The sequence below is a fragment of the Nomascus leucogenys genome, chromosome 24 (assembly GCF_006542625.1).
Source record: "Nomascus leucogenys isolate Asia chromosome 24, Asia_NLE_v1, whole genome shotgun sequence".
Lineage (NCBI taxonomy): Eukaryota > Metazoa > Chordata > Mammalia > Primates > Hylobatidae > Nomascus > Nomascus leucogenys.
In genome coordinates, this window is record NC_044404.1 from 17,049,337 (window position 1) to 17,069,573 (window position 20,237).

General features: G+C 45.0%; 1 protein-coding gene across 1 annotated transcript in view; it reads left to right on the forward strand.

Annotated features, from left to right (window-relative positions):
• SDHB (succinate dehydrogenase complex iron sulfur subunit B) overlaps nucleotides 1–18,414 on the forward strand; it is a 37,101-nt gene extending 18,687 nt beyond the window's left edge. Inside the window, exons 3-8 of the mRNA XM_004093245.3 lie at nucleotides 3,219–3,304; nucleotides 7,792–7,928; nucleotides 8,662–8,778; nucleotides 13,076–13,177; nucleotides 14,436–14,558; nucleotides 18,186–18,414. Coding sequence (XP_004093293.2) covers nucleotides 3,219–3,304; nucleotides 7,792–7,928; nucleotides 8,662–8,778; nucleotides 13,076–13,177; nucleotides 14,436–14,558; nucleotides 18,186–18,263 — 643 coding nt within the window. The 3' untranslated portion in view covers nucleotides 18,264–18,414. The remainder of the gene's footprint in view (nucleotides 1–3,218; nucleotides 3,305–7,791; nucleotides 7,929–8,661; nucleotides 8,779–13,075; nucleotides 13,178–14,435; nucleotides 14,559–18,185) is intronic.
• The last annotated feature ends 1,823 nt before the right edge of the window (nucleotides 18,415–20,237 follow it).

Consider the following 20,237-nt stretch of genomic DNA (forward strand, 5'->3'; position numbering starts at 1 on the left):
GCCTGGGCGACAGAGTGAGATCCTGTCTCAAAAAACAAATAAGTAAAAGACTTATATGCCGAAAACTGTAAAACATTGTTGAAAGAAATTTGAGAAGACATAAATAAATGGAAAGACATGCCCTGTTTGTGGGTTGGAAGACTTAATGTTGTTAAGGAGGCAGTGGTCTCCAAATGATTGATTTCCAGATTCATTGCAGTCCCCATCAAAATCCCACCTGCCTTTTCTGCAGAAGTTGACAAGTTGATTCTAAAATTCTGATAGAAATGTAAAATCTGAGAAAATTTATGTTGTACTCTTTAATGAGCCCTACCTATTATGAAACTTAGCATGAAACAGCTTAAAGAGAGGACTTTGACTTTTTAATATTTTTCTCTGTCCCAGTATGATCTGCAGGATTACTTTTTAACTTTAATTTGAATTTTTTTTTTTTTTTTGAGACAGTCTTCGCCCTATCTCCCAGGCTGGAGTGCGGTGGTGCAGTCTCGGCTCACTGCAACCTCCGCCTCCCGGGTTCAAGCAATTCTCCCACTTCAGCCTCCCAAGTAATTGGGACTACAGGCACATGCCACCATGCCCGGCTAATTTTTTGTATTTTTAGTAGAGACAGGATTTCACCACGTTAGCCAGGATGGTCTCAATCTCCTGACCTCATGATCCACCCGCCAAGGCCTCCCAAAGTGCTGGGATTACAGGCATGAGCCACCCACCTGGCCAATTTGAAATTTTTATAAGCTGCAAATATTAGCCTTTGTAATGTAAAAAAAAAACAAAGACGTTGTTGTCATCTAAAATATGCTAGGACAAGAACAGGCAGATCATTAGAATAAAAATGTAGCAATAAAACAGACTTAATTTTATCTAAGGTCCCAGTATTAAATATGGGAGAAAGGTATTACAAATTAGAAGCAAAAGAGGATTTAGTCAGTGATTTGGGACAACTGATACAGTTTTTGCAGTTTTAGGGGAGTAACTTACAATTTTTTTTAAGTAGAAAAAAATGTAAAGTATTTATCAGACCTCAGGAAGGGCAGTGGTCTGTTTAGGCTTAAAAGTGATAGATAATGTTATAAAAGAAAATGGCCACTTTTATTAACGTAAACATTTAACTCATGTATGTTTAAAATTCTGTTACCAAAATTAGAAGTCAAATAGCAAATTACTATTGGCAGTGAGGGAGGAAGCAGAAATAGCAACAGATATAATATATGAGAGCCTCAGATCATGAAAAAGAATTTCCAAGACCCTGGTAAACAGAGGCAAAGAATGTGGACAGACTGAGTCTCTAGAATGAGTCCTCTGGAACAGAGCTTTGTGCGGGCAGGTGGTATTCGTCTCTTTTATTCTCTGGTACATCCCCAGCATCTAGAACAGAACCTGGCAGAGTAAATGTTCAATAAATAATTGGGAAATAAAGAAAAATCAGTAAATTTATGACAAACATTCAGTCTATGCAGTATTCAGAAATCTCAGTGTAAAACACTGAAAACAATAACACTTCTCCAGTATCAGAATAGCAAAGGTTTTTAAAGCTTCCAATTCCCAGTGTTAGCAGAGGTCCAGCAGAAAGGATGTCTATATATTGCTGATACAAATACAGATAATGGGCCGGACGCAGTGGCTCACACCTGTAATCCCAGCATTTGTGGAGGCTGAGGCAGGTGGATCACTTGAGGTCAGGAGTTCGAGACCAGCCTGGCCAACATGAGAAAACCCATCTCTACTAAAAATACAAAAATTAGCCGTGTGTGGTGGCATGCATCTGTAATCCCAGCTACTCAGGAGGCTGAGGCAGGAGAATCACTTGAACCTGGAAGGCAGAGGTTGCAGTGAGCCGAGATCGCGCCATTGTCTCACACCCATAATCCCAACACTTTGAAAATCCAAGGCAGGAGGATCACTTGAGTCCAGGAGTTGGAGACCAGCCTGGGCAACATGGCGAAATCCCATCTCTACAGAAAAATACAAAAATTAAGCTGGATGTGGTGGCACACACCTATAGTCCCAGCTACTGGGGGGCTGAGGCAGGAGGATCTCTTGAGGCTGGGATGCGGAGGTTACAGATCTGAGATCGTGCCACTGCACTCCAGCCTGGGTAACAGAGCAAGACCCCGTCTCAAGAAAAAAAAAAAAAAATGAAATACAGATAATACTAAAGGAAATGGCATATTTTTAAATATATTTTTAATCTCATGCATAGAAAATTACTGAGTGGAATGGGGGCAGGGTGGCAACCAGAAAATAGATTTGTGGAGCACTTACTGTATGCCAGGTACTATGAAAATTACATATTTTTATGTAAAATTACATATTTTTATGGAAAAATTACATTTTTATGTAATTTGATTTTTAGGATTTAGGATTTACATATTTTTATGTAATTTTCACAATAACCCTGTGGTGTAAATATTAACTCTACAGATAAACTGAGGTTCAGAGAGTAATTTCCATAGAATCACAGTTTCTGCATGATGATTATTATAGTTAAACTATAATTTATATGTCAGATGCTGCTGTAAAGATCTCGTGTGTATTAACTCACCTCCAGCAATCCTGTGGGATGCGAGTGCTGCTTTCTGCACTCAGTGGATTAAATGCCTAGGCAGAAATTAAATCATTTGCCTGTAAGCTGGTAAGTGGCTCAGCCAGGGTGCAGACCAGGCTCTTGGCTGCCAGGCCGGCACTCCAGGTCCCACACCCAGGGATGCTCCGCTTAGTACCATGCCACTGCCCTTGTATGTTCTAGGAGGCTCACAGTGATTTGATTGGGGGACTGTGAGTGATTGGGTGTCTTTTATTCTCTGTACTATGTCTTCTGTTATGGTTATATATTATTAATTACTATTTAAAGCTATTGTCTAAATCCTAAAAATCAAACTAAAATTTGAAATAAATTATTTGGAAAAACTTTGCACGGAGCTTCAGAAGTAAAAAACAAAAACTTGGCCACTGTATGGAAGTTGTGTCATACTTGTCTACTACTACTGTAGCTTTCCATTTCCTAGAAATGTGTTTACACTGTGATCATCAAAATAGAACTGTGCAGTACTTACAATGTGTAAGAATCTGCAAAAACAAAACTACAGAACAAATTCCGAAGGTGACCTGAGAAGGCCAAATGGATAAGCTAATATATCCAGGTGTTTCCGATTATATTATGATAAAGTGTAGGGAGGTTGAACTTTACATAAATACCACTGGATGTTTTTCTTTGTTAGATGTGGCCCCATGGTATTGGATGCTTTAATCAAAATTAAGAATGAAGTTGACTCTACTTTGACCTTCCGAAGATCATGCAGAGAAGGTGAGCATTTCATCCTGTTGGGCTCCAGATACTTGTGGTCTTCCAAAGAGGCTTGGGCTGGCCAAAGCTGATAGAGACATCTGGAAAACAGCTGCAGCTCTCTGCTAGGTGAACTTGCTGTGCAATCTAATTCCTTTTCTTGGGTAAATGCATCCAAAATTCTAACCATGGTGCAAGTTCTGGTTTCTGAGTTTACTTTCCTTCAGGAGCATTCTATCCTGTGGTTACTGCATCTGGCGGTCCCTGTGAGCTGCTCCACACCTCAAGGCCTAGCTAGGACCTGCTGGCTGGCACCTTCTGTGCTGCTGAGCTCTTTTATTAAGGGAGCAGTGGAGAGTTTCTGTCTGGCACTTGTGCTTGTCCAGCAGGGGAGATGTGCGAGTCTCCCTCAGCTCCCAGTATGACATGTCCTTGGTAGCTGTGTTCTGGATTTGTTGGTACAGTGTCTCCCTCAGCATGTGGTTACTTGTGCTGCTGGTGCCACATGAGCCCATTTGAAGCAGTGTGCAGACTAACATTTTCTACATCAATAGCAATGTATTCATTTTCTGTATTAGAAAAATATAATTACTGCTGGTTGCGGTGGCTCACACCTGTAATCCCAGCATTTTGGGAGGCCGAGGCGGGTGGATCACCTGGGGTCAGGAGTTCGAGACCAACCTGGCCAACATGGTGAAACCTTGTCTCTACTAAAAATAAAAAAATTAGCCGGGCGTGATAGCAGGTGCCTGTAATCCCGGGTAGTCGGGAGGCTGAGGCAGGAACCCGGGAGGTGGAGTTTGCAGTGAGCCAAGATCACGCCACTGCACTCCAGCCTGGGCAATAGAGTGAGACAGTCTCAAAAAAAAGAAAAACATAATTACTAATGATGGTATAATAGGGATATAAGTGGTTTTTTAATGTGAATTTAAGCAAAACAAGTTAAAGAAAACTCAAGAGATACTTTAAAGAAAGTTGATTCAGGTGGTTCTCAGGTGTAGCAAAAATTGCACGGGGTGCAGTGAAGACCGACTGGCCTGATGTCCGTGGAGCCAGACTGTGTGCCCGGCTCTGTTCTGTGCACTGGACATGAGGTAGATGACTGTGCTTATTATCTACCTTCAATTTAAAGGTGAGGCCCAGAGAGGGTAACGGACTTTCACAAGGACACAGAGAGAGTGACTTGAGAGCCAGGAATCAGCCAAAGCTGTCAGACTCCAGACTCCAGATCTGCTCTCTCAGGCACTGACTTGGCCTGGAACACCTGGGATAAAACAAAAGCAGAGAGTAGCTTGGTTCTGTGAGGACACTGAGCTTTTTTCTAAAAAAAAAACTTAAAAAAAAAAGGAAAAGGCAGTATTGATACCGGCCTATTGCTTTTTATCTGTTCAGCTGTACGTTTCAAGCGTTTCAAGTCTTTTAAGACATCTGTTTTGATTCAGCTAATCTTATTTAGCGTTGCAAATGCTGATGGATATTATGATAGTTCGGCTGAGTCCTGCTATTCAGGGAACATTGTGCGGCAGTTAAACAGCAGCGTTCCCCATTAAGTCCTGGCAACACAGGAAAGGTAGATGCTTTTCAGTAACCTTTCCCTGTAGGACTCTTTCAGAGCCAAGAACATAAGGTGTGACCCATCTGGACTAAAAAAAATAAAGCAGAATTGTATCAATTGCTACTCCTTTTTATTCCCATCTTGTTTTTCTTATTTTTTTTTTTTTTGTTTGTTTGTTTTATTATACTTTAGGTTTTAGGGTACATGTGCACAATGTGCAGGTTTGTTACATATGTATCCATGTGCCATGTTGATTTCCTGCACCCATTAACTCGTCATTTAGCATTAGGTATATCTCCTAATGCTGTCCCTCCCCCCTCCCCCCTCTTATTTTTTTTTAATTCCCATCTTGTAAGAGAATTCCCAGGAAGCCTTTTTGAGAGAAAGGTCATTGGATTTTTTTTTTTAATTTTTATGCCATTTCTTGTAAAAGCAAACTGCTCTAGTTGGATGCCAGGTATACATAAATGTATTGATAATTTATATCCAGTCTCTTGGGGGAACTCTAGGAGTATTTGCTTAAGACACATCTTTGGGTTCCCTTACACTCTTTCTAAGATTTACAGGAGAAGGAGAGAATCTTACTGTCTTTTCTAGTCTTATGAAAGTGATAACTGACTGGCGCAGTGGCTCACGCCTGTGATCCCAGTACTTTGGGAGGTCTAGGTGGTAGGCTAGCTTGAGGCTAGGAGTTTGAGACCAGCCTGGGAAACATAGACTCCCTTTCCATTAAAAAAAAAAAAAAAACAAGGTGAAGGCAGGCATTGGGAGACCGAGGCGGGCAGATCACAAGGTTAGAGTTCAAGACCAGCCTGACCAACATGGTAAAACCCCGTCTCTACTAAAAATACAAAAATGAGCCAGGTGTGGTGGCAGGTGCCTATAATCCCAGCTACTCAGGAGGCTGAGGCAGGAGAATCACTTGAAGCCGGGAGGCAGAGGTTGCAGTAAGCCGAGATCATGCCACTGCACTCCAGCCTGGGCGACAGAGCGAGACTCCATCTTAAAAAAAAAAAAAAAAAAGAAAGATAACCAGTGCAACTTTCTCAAACAATCAGGTTTCTCTGACCTAATGATCTTCAAAAAACAGCTTCAGAGGATTGTCACTAGAGGTTTAAAGTACCCAATCATTTTTAAATTCCAAAATACCCAGGAAATTTCCATATACAGGAAGTAGGTCCAGGCTAAGAAAATTCTCATGTCAGGGTCCTGGGTCAGCAAGTTTTTTGTTTAGTTTGCTTTGCTTTGCCTCAGTTTCACATTAGTTCATTCTTCTCCTCTTTGGAAAGTCCATGCTGAGTCAGCTTTTGTAGGTTTCATAGCCCCAGGATACTATGCTGCTTATTTTTTGAAGACAATAGAAGAAGCCTTACCTCTGTCAAGTGTGGTGGCTCAGGCCTGTAATCCCAACACAGTGTGAGGCAAAGGCAGAAGGATTACTTGAGGCTGTGAGTTAGAGACCAGCCTGGGCAATATAGTGAGACCCCTGCTCTACAAAAAAAAATTATTTTTTTCTTTTTTTTTGAGATGGAGTCTTGCTCTGTCACCCAGGCTGGAGTGCAGTGGCACAATCTCTGCTCACTGCAACCTTCTCCTCCTCAGTTCGAATGATTCTCCCGCCTCACCCTCCCGAGTAGCTAGGATTAGAGGCCCCCGCCACGACTTATATTTTTAGTGGAGACAGGGTTGTACCATGTTGGCCAAGCTGGTCTCGAACTCCTGACCTCAAGTGATCTGCCCACCTCAGCCTCCCAAAGTGCTGGGATTCCAGGTGTGAGCCACTTCACCAACCTACAAAAACTTTTTTTGAATTCGCCGGGCATGGCGGCATGTGCCCGTAGTCCCAGCTACTCAGGAGGCTGTGGTGGGAGGATCTCTTGAGCCCAGAAGTTTGAGGCTAAAGTGAGCTACAGTGAGCTGTGACTCCACCACTGCACTTCAGCCTGGGTGACAGAGCAAGACTCAGCCAAGAAAAAAAAAGAAGTGCTGTCTCTTGATAGTCTGTATCCAGGTCACCTCAACCTTAAGATGACCAAGACAATGTTGATTTACTTTACTTTTGGATATTGTATCTGTTAGATTTGTGTTCAAATAACAGTGGCTTTAAAAAACCTAGGCTTCCAGGCGTGAGCCACCACACCCACCCCTACTCGGGAGGCTGAGGCAGGAGAATCACTTGAACTGGGGAGGCGGAGGTTGCGGTGAGCCAAGATCGGGGCATTGCACTCCAGCCTGGGCAACAAGAGCAAAACTCAAATCTCAAAGAAAAAGAAAAATAGGCTTGACGGGTGTGTGGTGGCCCACACCTGTAATCCCAGTGCTTCAGGAGGCCAAGACAGGCAGATTGCTTGAGTCCAGCAGTTCAAGCCCAGCCTGGGCAACATAACAAAACCCTGTCTCTACAAAAAATACCAGAAAATTAGCTGGGTGTGGTGGGCTACTTCTGTAGTCCCAGCTACTTGGGAGGCTGAGGTGGGAGGATCACTTGAGCTCAGGGGTTGAGGGCTGCAGTGAGCTGTGATTGCACCACTGCACTCCAGCCTGGGTGACAGAGTGAGACCGTTTCTTCAAAACAAAAACAAACAAACAAAAAAACAGGCTGATTTTTCTCTCAAAACACGTGACACATGGAGCTAGAAGTGCTGTGGAAACTCTATGGTGCCAGCAGCGCCCAGGCCCCTGGCCTCTTCCAGTGCCATCCTTGGCATGTGGCTTCTAACCTCAAGGTTGCCACATGGTCATAGAGTGGTTTTTGGAACTCAAGCCATTAGAACCACATTCGAGGCAGGAAGAAGGAGGGAAGGGAGAAAAGGCCACAGGCACCTCTGTCAGAGGCATGTTCCATGTCAGTGCTGCCCCTGATGGCACAGCAAGGAGGATCCAGAAGAAAGTATTTGGGGCAGGACTGATTCCGGATATGGGTGAGGATGTGTTAAATGTGTGTCTCTTTCAGGCATCTGTGGCTCTTGTGCAATGAACATCAATGGAGGCAACACTCTAGCTTGCACCCGAAAGATTGACACCAACCTCAATAAGGTCTCAAAAATCTACCCTCTTCCACACATGTATGTGATAAAGGATCTTGTTCCCGTGAGTTTCTGGATCTCTCTGGTTTTGTTTTTGTTTTTGTTTGCATAGGGGGCGGTGCTATGTGTGTTATGCTATTAGTTTTTCAGGGCAGGATTTGTTTGAGTATTTAAGGCTCCTCTTCTAGTCAGATAGTAAATAGATGGGACTGTTTCCTCTATTATGGCAAGAGGAGGACCACAGTGTCACTGAGAGATTAGGAAAATCCCCAGATCTGAGACAGTGTGGCCAGAGTTTAATTAAAGAATTTGAATGGCAGAAGATAAACGCCTAGAAAATCCTCCAGCAGCTCATTTGGTGAGGTTTGTTTGAGAATAATGGGGCACAGAATTTTAGAGTTGGAACATTCCCAGAAATGAATAATTTGGCCATAACTACAAAGAAATCATGTGGAAAATACCAGTTGGGAAAGCAACAGCTGTTTATGAGTTCTACTTTAATTTCTGCCTCCTTATATTTGACCACCTTTGCTGACGTGGTGTTTTCAAGGGCAGAAAGGACTGTGGGATTGGCAGGTTTCCCAGGTAGGTGAGGGAGAGGTTTCCTAACCATGCTTAACATTGTGACCATTTTTCCTTTGTAATCTTTGCATATATTCATGACAAAGGAAGAGAGTCTGGCTTCTGCCTGGCATAGAGTGGACGAGTAGCCAGTGTCCAAGAAATGGGGTAAATAAAGCTGAGGTGATGATGGAATCTGATCCTTTTTTTCTTCTTCTTCTTCCTCTTAACCACAGGATTTGAGCAACTTCTATGCACAGTACAAATCCATTGAGCCTTATTTGAAGAAGAAGGATGAATCTCAGGAAGGCAAGCAGCAGTATCTGCAGTCCATAGAAGAGCGTGAGAAACTGGTCATTAGTCCCTATTTATTGTTTCGATCTGAAGAATTTATTGCAAAGATGTTTGCCAGGAGTGTGGCTTGGCAGGGAACATAAGCTGATGCAAGCCATTTAGTGTATTCTGGAGAGGAACTGGCACGAGGGTGGGGCACTCATACTCTTAGGGCCGGGGGAGTAGTGTGAACCCATGAATGCCCCAGAGTGGACCAAGGAGCTAGAGCCCTGTGCCCCGCCTGCAGGGGCGGGTGATTGCTGTGTTGCTAGTCCATCTTTTTCAAATAAACCAGTATGTAAATTGCCTGGGCTTTAAAAGGTGACCACTAAGTCAGAACTGTTCCCTCACTGGGGGCAAAATGAAACACATATGCTGGCCAGTTGTAACTACCACCATCCTGCTCTACAAATGGGAGGGAAATGTTAATGGCAAAACAGTCATCGATGTTCTTTCCTGACACCATACTTCTGGTGATCTGTGGGGTGGGATTATTCCTGGCCTGCTCACTCTCTGGGAGTTGCCATTCCTGTGTACAAGCTATAAAATCTTAAAGCAGAGGCATCATTATCAAGTTTTCAGTCTTTCTTTTACACTACTTTTACTCCTCTGCGAAGAAGTCTTCTCTGATTTGCATACTCCCTGCATACTTGTGGACATGAGGTAGAAAGGGGACCAAATGGAGACAGAGCCCCACCTGCAGACCTGCACAGGGCTAAGGGCAATGGCTGTGTCTTCTTCCTTTCTGGATCCCTAGGCCCTGGCGCATATTATTTTATCAATAAATATTAGTTATGTAAATACTGTAAAAATATATATAGATTTTTAAAAAGGCCAGATGCAGGGGCGCATGCTGATAGTCCCAGCTACTCAGGAGGCTGAGGTAGGAGGATCACCTGAGCCCAGGAGTTTGAGAGTTTGAGAGTTTGAGGCCAACCTGGGCAACATAGCGAGACTTTGTCTCTAAAACATATACATATATATATGAATATATGAAAAGTATCGCCGGGCACGGTGGCTCACGCCTGTAATCCCAGCACTTTGGGAGGCTGAGGCAGGCGGATCATGAGGTCAGGAGATCGAGACCATCCTGGCTAACACAGTGAAACCCTGTCTCTACTAAAAATACAAAAAAAATTAGCCGGGCGTGGTGGCGGGTGCCTGTAGTCCCAGCTACTGGGGAGGCTGAGGCAGAAGAATGGCGTGAACTCGGGAGGTGGAGCTTGCAGTGAGCCGATATCGCGCCACTGCACTCCAGCCTGGGTGACAGAGGGAGAATCCGTCTAAAAAAAAAAAAAAAAAAAAAGAAAAGAAAAGTATCAGTTGTATGAATGAATAAATGAATTCTACCTTTTAAGACTTGGTAAGGCCGGGTGCGGTGGCTCACGCCTGTAATCCCAGCACTTTGGGAGGCCAAGGCGGGTGGATCACGAGGTCAGGAGATCGAGACCATCCTGGCTAGCACAGTGAAACCCCGTCTCTATTAAAAATACAAAAAATTAGCCGGGCGCGGTGGCGGGCGCCTGTAGTCCCAGCTACTCGGGAGGCTGAGGCAGGAGAATGGCGTGAACCCGGGAGGCGGAGCTTGCAGTGAGCAGAGATCACGCCACTGCATTCCAGCCTGGGCGACAGAGTGAGACTCTGTCTCAAAAAAAAAAAAAAAAAAAAAAAAAGACTTGGTAAATATTTAGCATCCTCTCCTGTTGCCCATAAAACGTTAAGAAAGGGGAGTCCGGCCAGGTGCAGTGGCTCATCTGTAATCCCAGCACTTAGGGAGACCAAGGTGGGCAGATCACTTGAGGTCAGGAGTTCGAGACCAGCCTGGCCAACGTGATAAAACCCCATCTTTACTGAAAATACAAAAATTAGCTGAGTATGGTGGCTCACACCTATAATTCCAGCTACTCAGGAGGCCAAGGCAGGAGAATCTCTTGAGCCTGGGAGGTGAGCCTCAGTGAGCCAAGACTGTGCCACTGCACTTCAGCCTGGGCAACAGAGCAAGACTCCGTCTCAAAAAAAAAAAAAGAAAAGGGAGTCCTAGTAAGTGTGCCCAGTCTGTCACCATCAAGATAGTGAGGGTCAGCACAGTGGCCTGCAAGTCAGAGTAAGCCTGGGACGAGACTTCAGAGCTGCTCTTCTCAGACTGCAGCTCTGCTCCTCAGTTTCTACCTCCCAGAGTCTCGTGCATCCCAGAGTCCAGGCTGAACCGGGTCCTCTGGCCCAACGAGTCCTCTTGCATTCCTAGGCAAGGCTGGTGCGTACCTAGTGAACATCTCCTTGATGTGGTATTAATAGGGATTGAAGAGTTCCCCCGAGCATGTTTGGTTTTCTAGATACAAGTTGAGTATTCCTTATCCTAAATGCTTGGGTTTCAGTGTTTGGGGTTTCAGATGTTTTCAGATTTTGGAATATTTGCCTTACACTTACTAGTTGAGCACCCCAAATCCGAAATCTGAAATCCATGCTCCAGTGAACATTTCCTTTGGGCAGCATATTGGTGCTCAAAAAGTTTCAGATTTTGGAACATTTTGGATTTCAGATTTTCAGATTTGAGATGCCCAACCTGTAATAGAAATTTACTCATTTACTCATTTACATACCAAACATTTAACATTTTTTGGCTGCCTTAAATTAGTATGCTGAACTTAATACATAATTGGAAAATGTGGAGAAATTTACGTATGTATTTATTTTTGACTGGGCAGCCCCCAAACCAAAATAGGTTCAGAGAGGCTCCATCATTTTTTAAATAAGCTATAATTTTCAGCCTGGGGAACATAGGGTGACCCTGTCTCTACAAAAACTTTAAAACTTAGCCAGGCATGGTGGTGTGCACCTATAGTCCCAACTACTCAAGAGGCTGAGATGGGAGGATTGCTTGAGCACAAGAGTTCCAGGCTGCAGTGAACTGTGATTGTGCCACTGCACTCCAGCCAGGGGCACACAGCAAGACCCTGTCTCAAAAAAAAAAAAAAGAATTTATAATTCCACCACCAAAACATAATCTCTGTTAATATTTATAGTTTCCTTTGTTTTTTGCCTATTACATTATATTTTTATGTAGCTGGGATCAAAATGTAAATATGCTTTTATATCCTGCTTTTTTCACTTATGTTGTTGTGAGCATTTTCTTCATGTTCTTAAAATTCTTCATAAGCATTAACTTACACTTTGCTTTCTACTGCTTCAGATGTATGCACCATGCGCCATAAAACCATTTCACTATTGCTGGACAATGAAATTGTTTCCAATTTTTTACTGTTAGAAATAAGGCTAGATGAACATCTTTATCCTTCAAGTTCTGCCCAAAACATTCTAATTTCTTATTACAGATTTTTCTAGGAGTGGGTTAAAGAATATGACTATTCTTAAGGCTCTTAATCCTGTGACCTTATGCCTTCTAGACCAGTGCCGCCAGTTGACACTCCCACCAGCCGTCTGGACATAACATAGATTTGGTTGAAGACTCATGGTTCAGTCACAACCATCGGTTCTGTCTCATCTGTTCTCAACTGTCACTTCAGGTGTCAGTGGGCCCCTTTCGTTTTGCTGTTTTTAATCCATTTCTGTTGTTTCCAAACTCAGAAAGTCCGGTTTGTGTTTCGGACTTGTTGGGCAGATTGACCAGTGTGGCAGGTGTGAAAGTGCAGGAAGCCAGAGCCAACTGCCGGGGCCACATCCTGGTTCTGCTGCCTATAGTGGCACATCCCTGGGCACGTGGCCTAACTCTCCGCGCCTTGGTTCCTTACCTGTAAGTGGAACTTGCTGGAGTCACCTCACAGGATTACTGTGATGATCAGTTAAGGAAAGCGTGTAAGGCGCAGGGCCTCCGTCAGGATTGGCAGTGGCAGTCACTGGGGACGATGTTGATGTTCCCAGTGAAAACCTGAGGGCCCTTCTGCTGAGCCCAGGGCAGAAGCAGCTACAGACTCCTGCTGCTTTAGCCCCCAGGCTTTTGAATCTCTCCCCTCTTGACCACATTCCAGGAAGCTGGAATTTATGGGAGTTGTTTTTGTGCTCTTGTTTTCTATTTCTTTTTTAGACAAGTGAGAGGTTCTTGTTTATTAAAGGGAAAGTGCACTATATGTGGATTTAAGAACCATGGGCAGATGTTTACATTTCACTGTAATAAAGATCACAAGATCTTTATTAATCTGCTAAATATCTGCAAATCACCCCTTGGATTTTGCTAAGAAAATTCACATGCAAGTAGGCACTTTGTTCATGCACTGACCCCAAAGGTCACATTTAATCAGCTGAAGACATAGCAGAGTCTCTCCTTTCACAAGCTCCTGCCTCTCCTTTCTCCCCATACAGGACGGGCTCTACGAGTGCATTCTCTGTGCCTGCTGTAGCACCAGCTGCCCCAGCTACTGGTGGAACGGAGACAAATATCTGGGGCCTGCAGTTCTTATGCAGGTGAGGTGCTCCTTAATTGCTTTAAGAGAAATTGAAACTCAAGCATCCAGAAGTCCAAGAGGACAATAGACTGCTGTAAGCCAGCCATTCTGAGGGGCCTGGTTTCCTTCATTGCCATCCAGTCCAAACAGGGTAATTGGTTGCGTTGTATTCACTTGTTTTCGGTAAATCTGGGGCCTTGTCTGCAAATTGCCTTTGTTTCACTGCAATGAGGGTCACCCCAAGGGGGAGCAAACCATGCCTTGCAGATGTTTAAAATGTATTTCCGTTTGCCTGGTGGTCAGAGGCTCCCCCCCCCGCCCCCCGCGCCGTCCCTCTCATAGGATTTGTAACATAAGATTTGTAGTGAGCAAGCAGGGTTTAAAGCAATGTCTTTGAAGGGCAGCTGCCTAGCTATGAGATTGGAAGCTGTTTCCCAGCTAATGAAAGCCTGGATTTAGGGGTTGCTTAGAAAGAAAATAGTATTGGTGTTCACTGCAAAGAAAGTCACTGTCTTTGTTCCCAGAAAGCTTGTGCTTTTTTGGATATGTGCTTTTCATAGACTCTAAGCAACTCAAAAACCAACTTCTGTTTCTCATTTTCCCCACAAAAAGAGAAGTTGCAGGTTTGTGTGACCACATGAGCAATATTGATTCCCAGCCACGTAAAGATTGAATAATGAAGTACACTCATACTTGTCACTTTTACCAGCTGCTCTGAGTTGGGGATGTAGAGGTCCTCTAAGTAACTGCTAGAGCAGGCCTATGGTCATGTGATTAATTCGTTTCAGCCTGCTGATCTCAGGCTGCTGAGAGGGCTGTGTGAATTCAAAGAATCATTAAGTGGGACAAATACTATCAGTAGACAGGCCTGTTAAATCATTCCTTTACTCAGAGACAGCAAGTCCAGCATGGGTAGTGCCATGAAGACAGATAAGAGACTTATATGATACAGTCCCTGCCTTCATCAAATTATAAGCTGGGTAGGAAGCTATTGAGCAACATGAAGTAATTAGGAGATGATACCCAGTGTGTATAATTAAGCACCTGGGTACCAGGTGCAGTATGGATCAAAGGTTTGCAGGCACCATTAATCAAGTGAAGCTACAAGTGTTGGGAACCTTTCCTTGAAAGATGGACAAGAATTAAAGAGTGTGGAGATGAGGCATCTAAGCTGAGTGAATTCCCTTTCCTCTGCACTCCCAGAGCTTTGAGTTGAGCCAGGGTGCCGCTCTGGCCTGTTGATTGGCAGCTCAGCTAATCAGTCCCTGGTTTTCCAGGCCTATCGCTGGATGATTGACTCCAGAGACGACTTCACAGAGGAGCGCCTGGCCAAGCTGCAGGACCCATTCTCTCTATACCGCTGCCACACCATCATGAACTGCACAAGGACCTGTCCTAAGGTACATGGGGCTGGTGACCCTCAGCTCTGCCTCAGAGCTGACACGCCAGAAGTAGCATGTGCTCACAAAGAGGTGATTGGCAGAGAGCAACCCTAGTCATTTGAGAAGGAAAGGGACCAGCATATGCCTGTCCTTTCAGTGTGAGCCTAGGGGCTAGTTTGGCTCTTAGTTGCAAGGAGTAGACTGACTCGGGCCACCTCAGGAGCAGGCTTTATTTGTAGGCTACACAGGTACATTGTGGGAGTTAAGGATGCACAGGAACCCATGAGCAGGTACCTGCGTTCAACCTTCCTAGGAAACAGAAACCGAAAGCCGTCGGAACGTGGGCAGCTGTGAGGACTTCATTTCTTCTCCATCTTTCTCGCGATGTCAGCTGCTAATCTGCTCTGCTCTCTAGCAGCCTGTTCTTTCCTTCAGCTCTGTGGAGGTTTTTTCGACTCAAAGCTCTGGCTTTCGTTCCTCTTCCTGCCTGCATTTGCTGCTGCTTTTGGCTCACTCTGGCCTGGATTTTGCGTCCCAGCACACTTCCAGCTTCAGCCACCCACCTACCTCCCAGCACTTCTCAGCACAGGTTCCTGAGAGGGTGTCGCATTGGCCCAGCTCACCTTCTCATGCCTGCACATCAGAGGCCGCAGCTGGCTACAGACTGGCTGCCCTTTGGCCAGGTTCTGTCTCAGTCTGTTTTGTGGTACTATCACAGAATTTCAGACTGGGTAATTTTATAAAGAAGTTTATTTGACGCACAGCTCTAGAGGCTGGTGCTGGCATCTAATAAGAACCTTCATGCTGTATGACCCCATGGCAAAAGGCAGAAGGGCAAGAGAAAGGGAGCCCAAGCTCATCCTTTTTTTTTTTTTTTTTGAGACAGGGTTTTGCTCTTGTTGCCCAGGCTGGAGTGCAATGGCACGATCGATCTCAGCTCACCACAACCTCCGCCTCCCGAGTTCAAGCGATTCTCCTGCCTTAGCCTCCCGCGTAGCTGGGGTTACAGGCATGCACCACTCACACCCGGCTAATTTTGTATTTTTAGTAGAGATAGGGTTTCTCTATGTTGGTCAGGCTGGTCTCGAACTCCCGACCTCAGGTGATCCGCCCACCTTGGCCTCCCAAAGTGCCGGGATTACAGGCGTGAGCCACTGTGCCCGGCCCTTCTCATCTGTTTTTTTTTTTTAAAAGACAGCGTTTCACTCAGTTGCCCAAGCTGGGGTGCAGTGGCGAAATCATAGCTCGCTGCAGCCTGGAACTGCTGACCTTAAGTGATCCTCCTACCTCCTGAGTAGGTGGGACTACAGGCACACACCACCACACCTGACTAATCCAAACTCATCCTTTTATCAGGAACTTACTCCTATGATAATGGCAATCCATTTGTGAGGGCAGAGCCTTCATAACCTAAACACTTCTTAAAGGTCCCACCTCTCAATACTGTTGGATTGGGGATTAGGTTTTCAACACATGAGCTTTCAGGGACACATTCAAACCATAGCAGGTGTCAGCCCTGGTCCAGTCAGCCTTGCCCAGTGGGCAGGGAAGGGCTAGGGCTGTGTGGTTCAGAACACGGCTGCCCTCTGAGCAAAGACTATGGGTGATTTCACTTAAAAGTTGCAGTGAGTCAGTGGGTGGCAAGGTGGAAAACTGTAGGGTGGCCAGTTGGCCGTAAAAAAAGATTACACTGTGTATTTGAAAACACGAAATCCAAGCTGTAGAATTCACTTATTTTTTGCCTGGAAACCCTCTGTGTTTCCAGTGGCCTCGCTGGGGGAGCCCACAGGCTTCAGCACCCTATTGCCTGGGCTTCCATCTGGGTCCTGTCCCCAGGACTGTGGTTTACCATGATTGTGCCTGTGAGTAGCTACTGACCTCTGAGGCAAGTTATGCTATAAAAGTGCTTGGAACAGTGCCTGGCATATAGTAAGTACTCAATAAATGTCACCTTATGTTATTTTTTAAAATAACATGAGTACTGGGCTTGTTTGAGACAGAGATAGCATCTTCAGTGGTGGGGCCTGGCTGTGTTGTTTCTTCAGAAGCTCTGCGAGTGACTCTAAGGTGTACTCCTGGTCACAAACCTGTGCATGGAGGGGATGAGTGCAGCAGACAACTGAGACAGCCAAGGACAGGTTCTCTGTGCCTTGCCCTCCCTTCTGTAAAACAGGGCTGGAAATTGGGACTGAGACATAGAGATAAGCCGATCATGAAACTGGAAAGGACTTGAAAACCATCAAGTTTAATCCCCTTGTACAGATGGGGAAATTGAGCCCCAGGTGGGGAGGGGAATGACTCGCCCAAGATCACTGTCAGGTCAGTGGGAAGGTAGGACTAGAGTTAGGCCGTCTGCCTCCCCATCCAGTGCTCTTTCTTCCTGCACGGATTGGGTATGTGCCAACCTTCTAAGTCTAAACACCCTTACTGACCCTGTGGGGAACGGAAATACACAGGTGGGTCCAGATTCAGAAGGATATACAGTGAAAAGTCTCCCTCCCACTCCACCCAGCCACCTCCCTAGAAGTCAGATTCTTGTGTGAACTTCAGAGGTGTTTTATGCTGCACACAAATGCATATGTGTCCTCTTCTGTCTTTTTTATATCACATTTATCTGTATTTTTTCACCCACTATATTTTGGAGATTATCCCATGTTGGTATATGAAGAGTGTCTTTTTGACCAGCCTGGACAACATAGTGAGATCCCATCTGTACAAAAAAAAATTTTTTTAATTAGCCAGGTGTGGTGGCTAATTAGTAGTTTCAGTTACTTGGGAGGCTGAGGCTGGAGGATCACTTGAGCCAGGTGTTCCAGGCCACAATGAACTATGATCACACTTCAGCCTGGATGACAGAGCAAGACCCTGTCAAAAATATATATATCTTTTCTTTCTCTTCTTCTCTCAAGATCTCTTTTCTTTCTTTCCTTTTCTTCTTTCTTTCCACAACACTTTTTTAGGGGGGTAGACTTATCCTTCTAAAATGAGGGGAACCTTCACTAACGTCAGATGAGTCCTTGTCTTATTTTACCAAGTACTTGCTTGTTTCCCTTTCTACTTCAATGAAGCTGGCATTCAGTGGGTTTAATGATTGTGCCTCCTGCAAAGCAGATGTTAACAGCTGTAGGGGCAAACTGCAGCTAATACCAATGGTATTGGCCAGTTGAAATCATCATGGTTTTATAAAGGGTTAATAGAGAGGGTAGTTTCTTCCACATACTTTTGAGAGCTTGTATATCCTGATTTCTGCTGCTGCCTATTTAATAATGATGATGTAAAAGATGTAGAGATGTCTGGCTGATTTTGACATTGGCCTGTAGTCCTAGAATAGACACTATCCTGAGTGTCTTTGAGCAGTCAGAGAGTGCAGCTCTGCCCTGGGCCTGTTTACCTGTTAGAGTGAACCACACAAGAAGGAATTCAACGTGGCAGAGCTCTTGCCAGAGGGAGCTGACCATCTTCAAATGTTAAAAAAGGTAGACGGAAGAGAGCCCTTAGCCCAACCCCTGTGGTTTTGAGGGACTTGATTTGCATTCACCTTGCTTGGGCGCTGAACCAGCTGAGGAAGTAGTTTCACCCAAGATCGTGGGTTTTCCCTTTCAGTTTCAGTTATCATTTGTTATTGATTCTCTTCTCTTTTTCAAGGGTCTGAATCCAGGGAAAGCTATTGCGGAGATCAAGAAAATGATGGCAACCTATAAGGAGAAGAAAGCTTCAGTTTAACTGTTTCCATGCTAAACATGATTTATAACCAGCTCAGAGCTGAACATAATTTATATCTAATTTGAGTTCCTTTAAAGATCTTGGTTTTCCATGAATACAGCATGTATAATAAAAATTTTAAGAAATAAATGTTATTCTACTTTATTAACAACAACAAAAAAAAGAACCTGTTCCTTTGCTTGCTGCAGGGGAATGTGAAGGTGCCAGGAGTCCTTGTCCTTGGAGAGATGGACAGGGCTTCAGAGCTGAGCGGGGGTGGAGGTACCCTAGCTGGAAGGAAGTGATGAGCCCTGGAACTGACATCAGGCAGGGCCTGCAGCTTGTTCCCAGCTTTGCCGCTCACCAGCTAGACAACCTTGGACAAGTTCGTTCACCTCTTTGCTGCTCCATTCGCCCATCTGTAAGATGGGATCCATAATTGTGCCTACTTCATTCATCTGGTATAAGAATGCCTGGCACTTATTCTTAACACTCAGTGTTAGTGTTCTGTATCATCCCAGTTTCTATAGCTTTCAGTACCAGAATTACTGAAAACCAAATCTTGGTAAGTCTTTGGATACGTCGGTGAGGCCAGGTTTGAGATTCCTCCAGCACAGAGCAATGACCCTGGTCAGTTGTGAATCCAGTTAGTTCCACAAATGAACTTGTGGGGCCTCTCACTGCAAACATCAACTCCACAGCACTGCTGCCTTGGCTGGCGTGCTCACTGCACAGCCAGGCGTGGTGGCTCACGCCTGTAATCCCAGCACTTTGGGAGGCTGAGGCGGGAGGATCATTTGAGGTGAGGAGTTGAAGACCAGCCTGGCCAACGTGGTGAAACCCCATCTCTACTAAAAATACAAAAATTAGCCAGCGCATGCCTGTAATCCCAGCTACTTGGGAGGCTGAGGCAGGAGAATCACTTGAGCCTGGGAGATGGAGGTTGCGGTGACCGAGATCACACTGCTGCACTCCAGTCTGAGCAACAGAGTGAGACCCTGTCTCCACAAAACAAAAAAGCAATGCAAAAAAGGGGAAAGGGGGAAAGTAAAAGTGGAAGCTCCTCCAAACTCATCCCCTGTTGACAGCTTAGACATTTCCTTCAACACTCTACGTTATTACAGTTATGCAGCATATATAAAACTTTCTCCCTTCAAAAGTAAGGTACTGTAGAGCCAGGAGCTGTGGCGTGTGCCCCTAATCCAGCTACTCAGGAGCTTGGGGCGGGAGCATCACGTGAGCCCAAGAGGTCAGGGCTATGGTTTGCCATGATTGCGCCTGTGAATAGTTACTGCACTCCAACCTGGGCAACATAGTGAGACCCCATTGCTTTAAAAAAAAGAAAAAAAGCCTGGAACAGTGGCTTCTAGCACTTTGGGAGGCCAAGGTGGGAGGATTGCTTGAGGCCAGGACTTCAAGATCAACCTGGCCAACATAGTGAGACCCTGTCTCTTTTTTTTTTAACATACCAAAAAAGATTTTTTTAAAAAAGGGGGACCGTATAGTCTGCCAGCAGCTTTCTTTTTTTTTTTTTTTTTTTTGAGACGGAGTCTCACTCTGTCACCCAGGCTGGAGTGCAGTGGCGCAATCTCGGCTCACTGCAAGCTCCGCCTCCCGGATTCACGCCATTCTCCTGCCTCAGCCTCTCCGAGTAGCTGGGACTACAGGCGCCCACCACGACGCCCGGCTAATTTTTTGTATTTTTAGTGGAGACGGGGTTTCACCGTGGTCTCGATCTCCTGACCTCGTGATTCGCCCGCCTCGGCCTCCCAAAGTGCTGGGATTACAATCTTGAGCCACTGCGCCCGGCCTCTTTTTTTTTTTTTTTTTTTGAGACAGAGTCCAAAACAAAAAGCTGCATTCCGCCTTCCGGGTTCACGCCATTCTCCTGCCTCAGCCTCCCAAGTAGCTGGGCCTACAGGCGCCCGCCACTATGCCCGGCTAATTTTTTTGTATTTTTAGTAGAGACAGGGTTTCACCATGTTAGCCAGGATG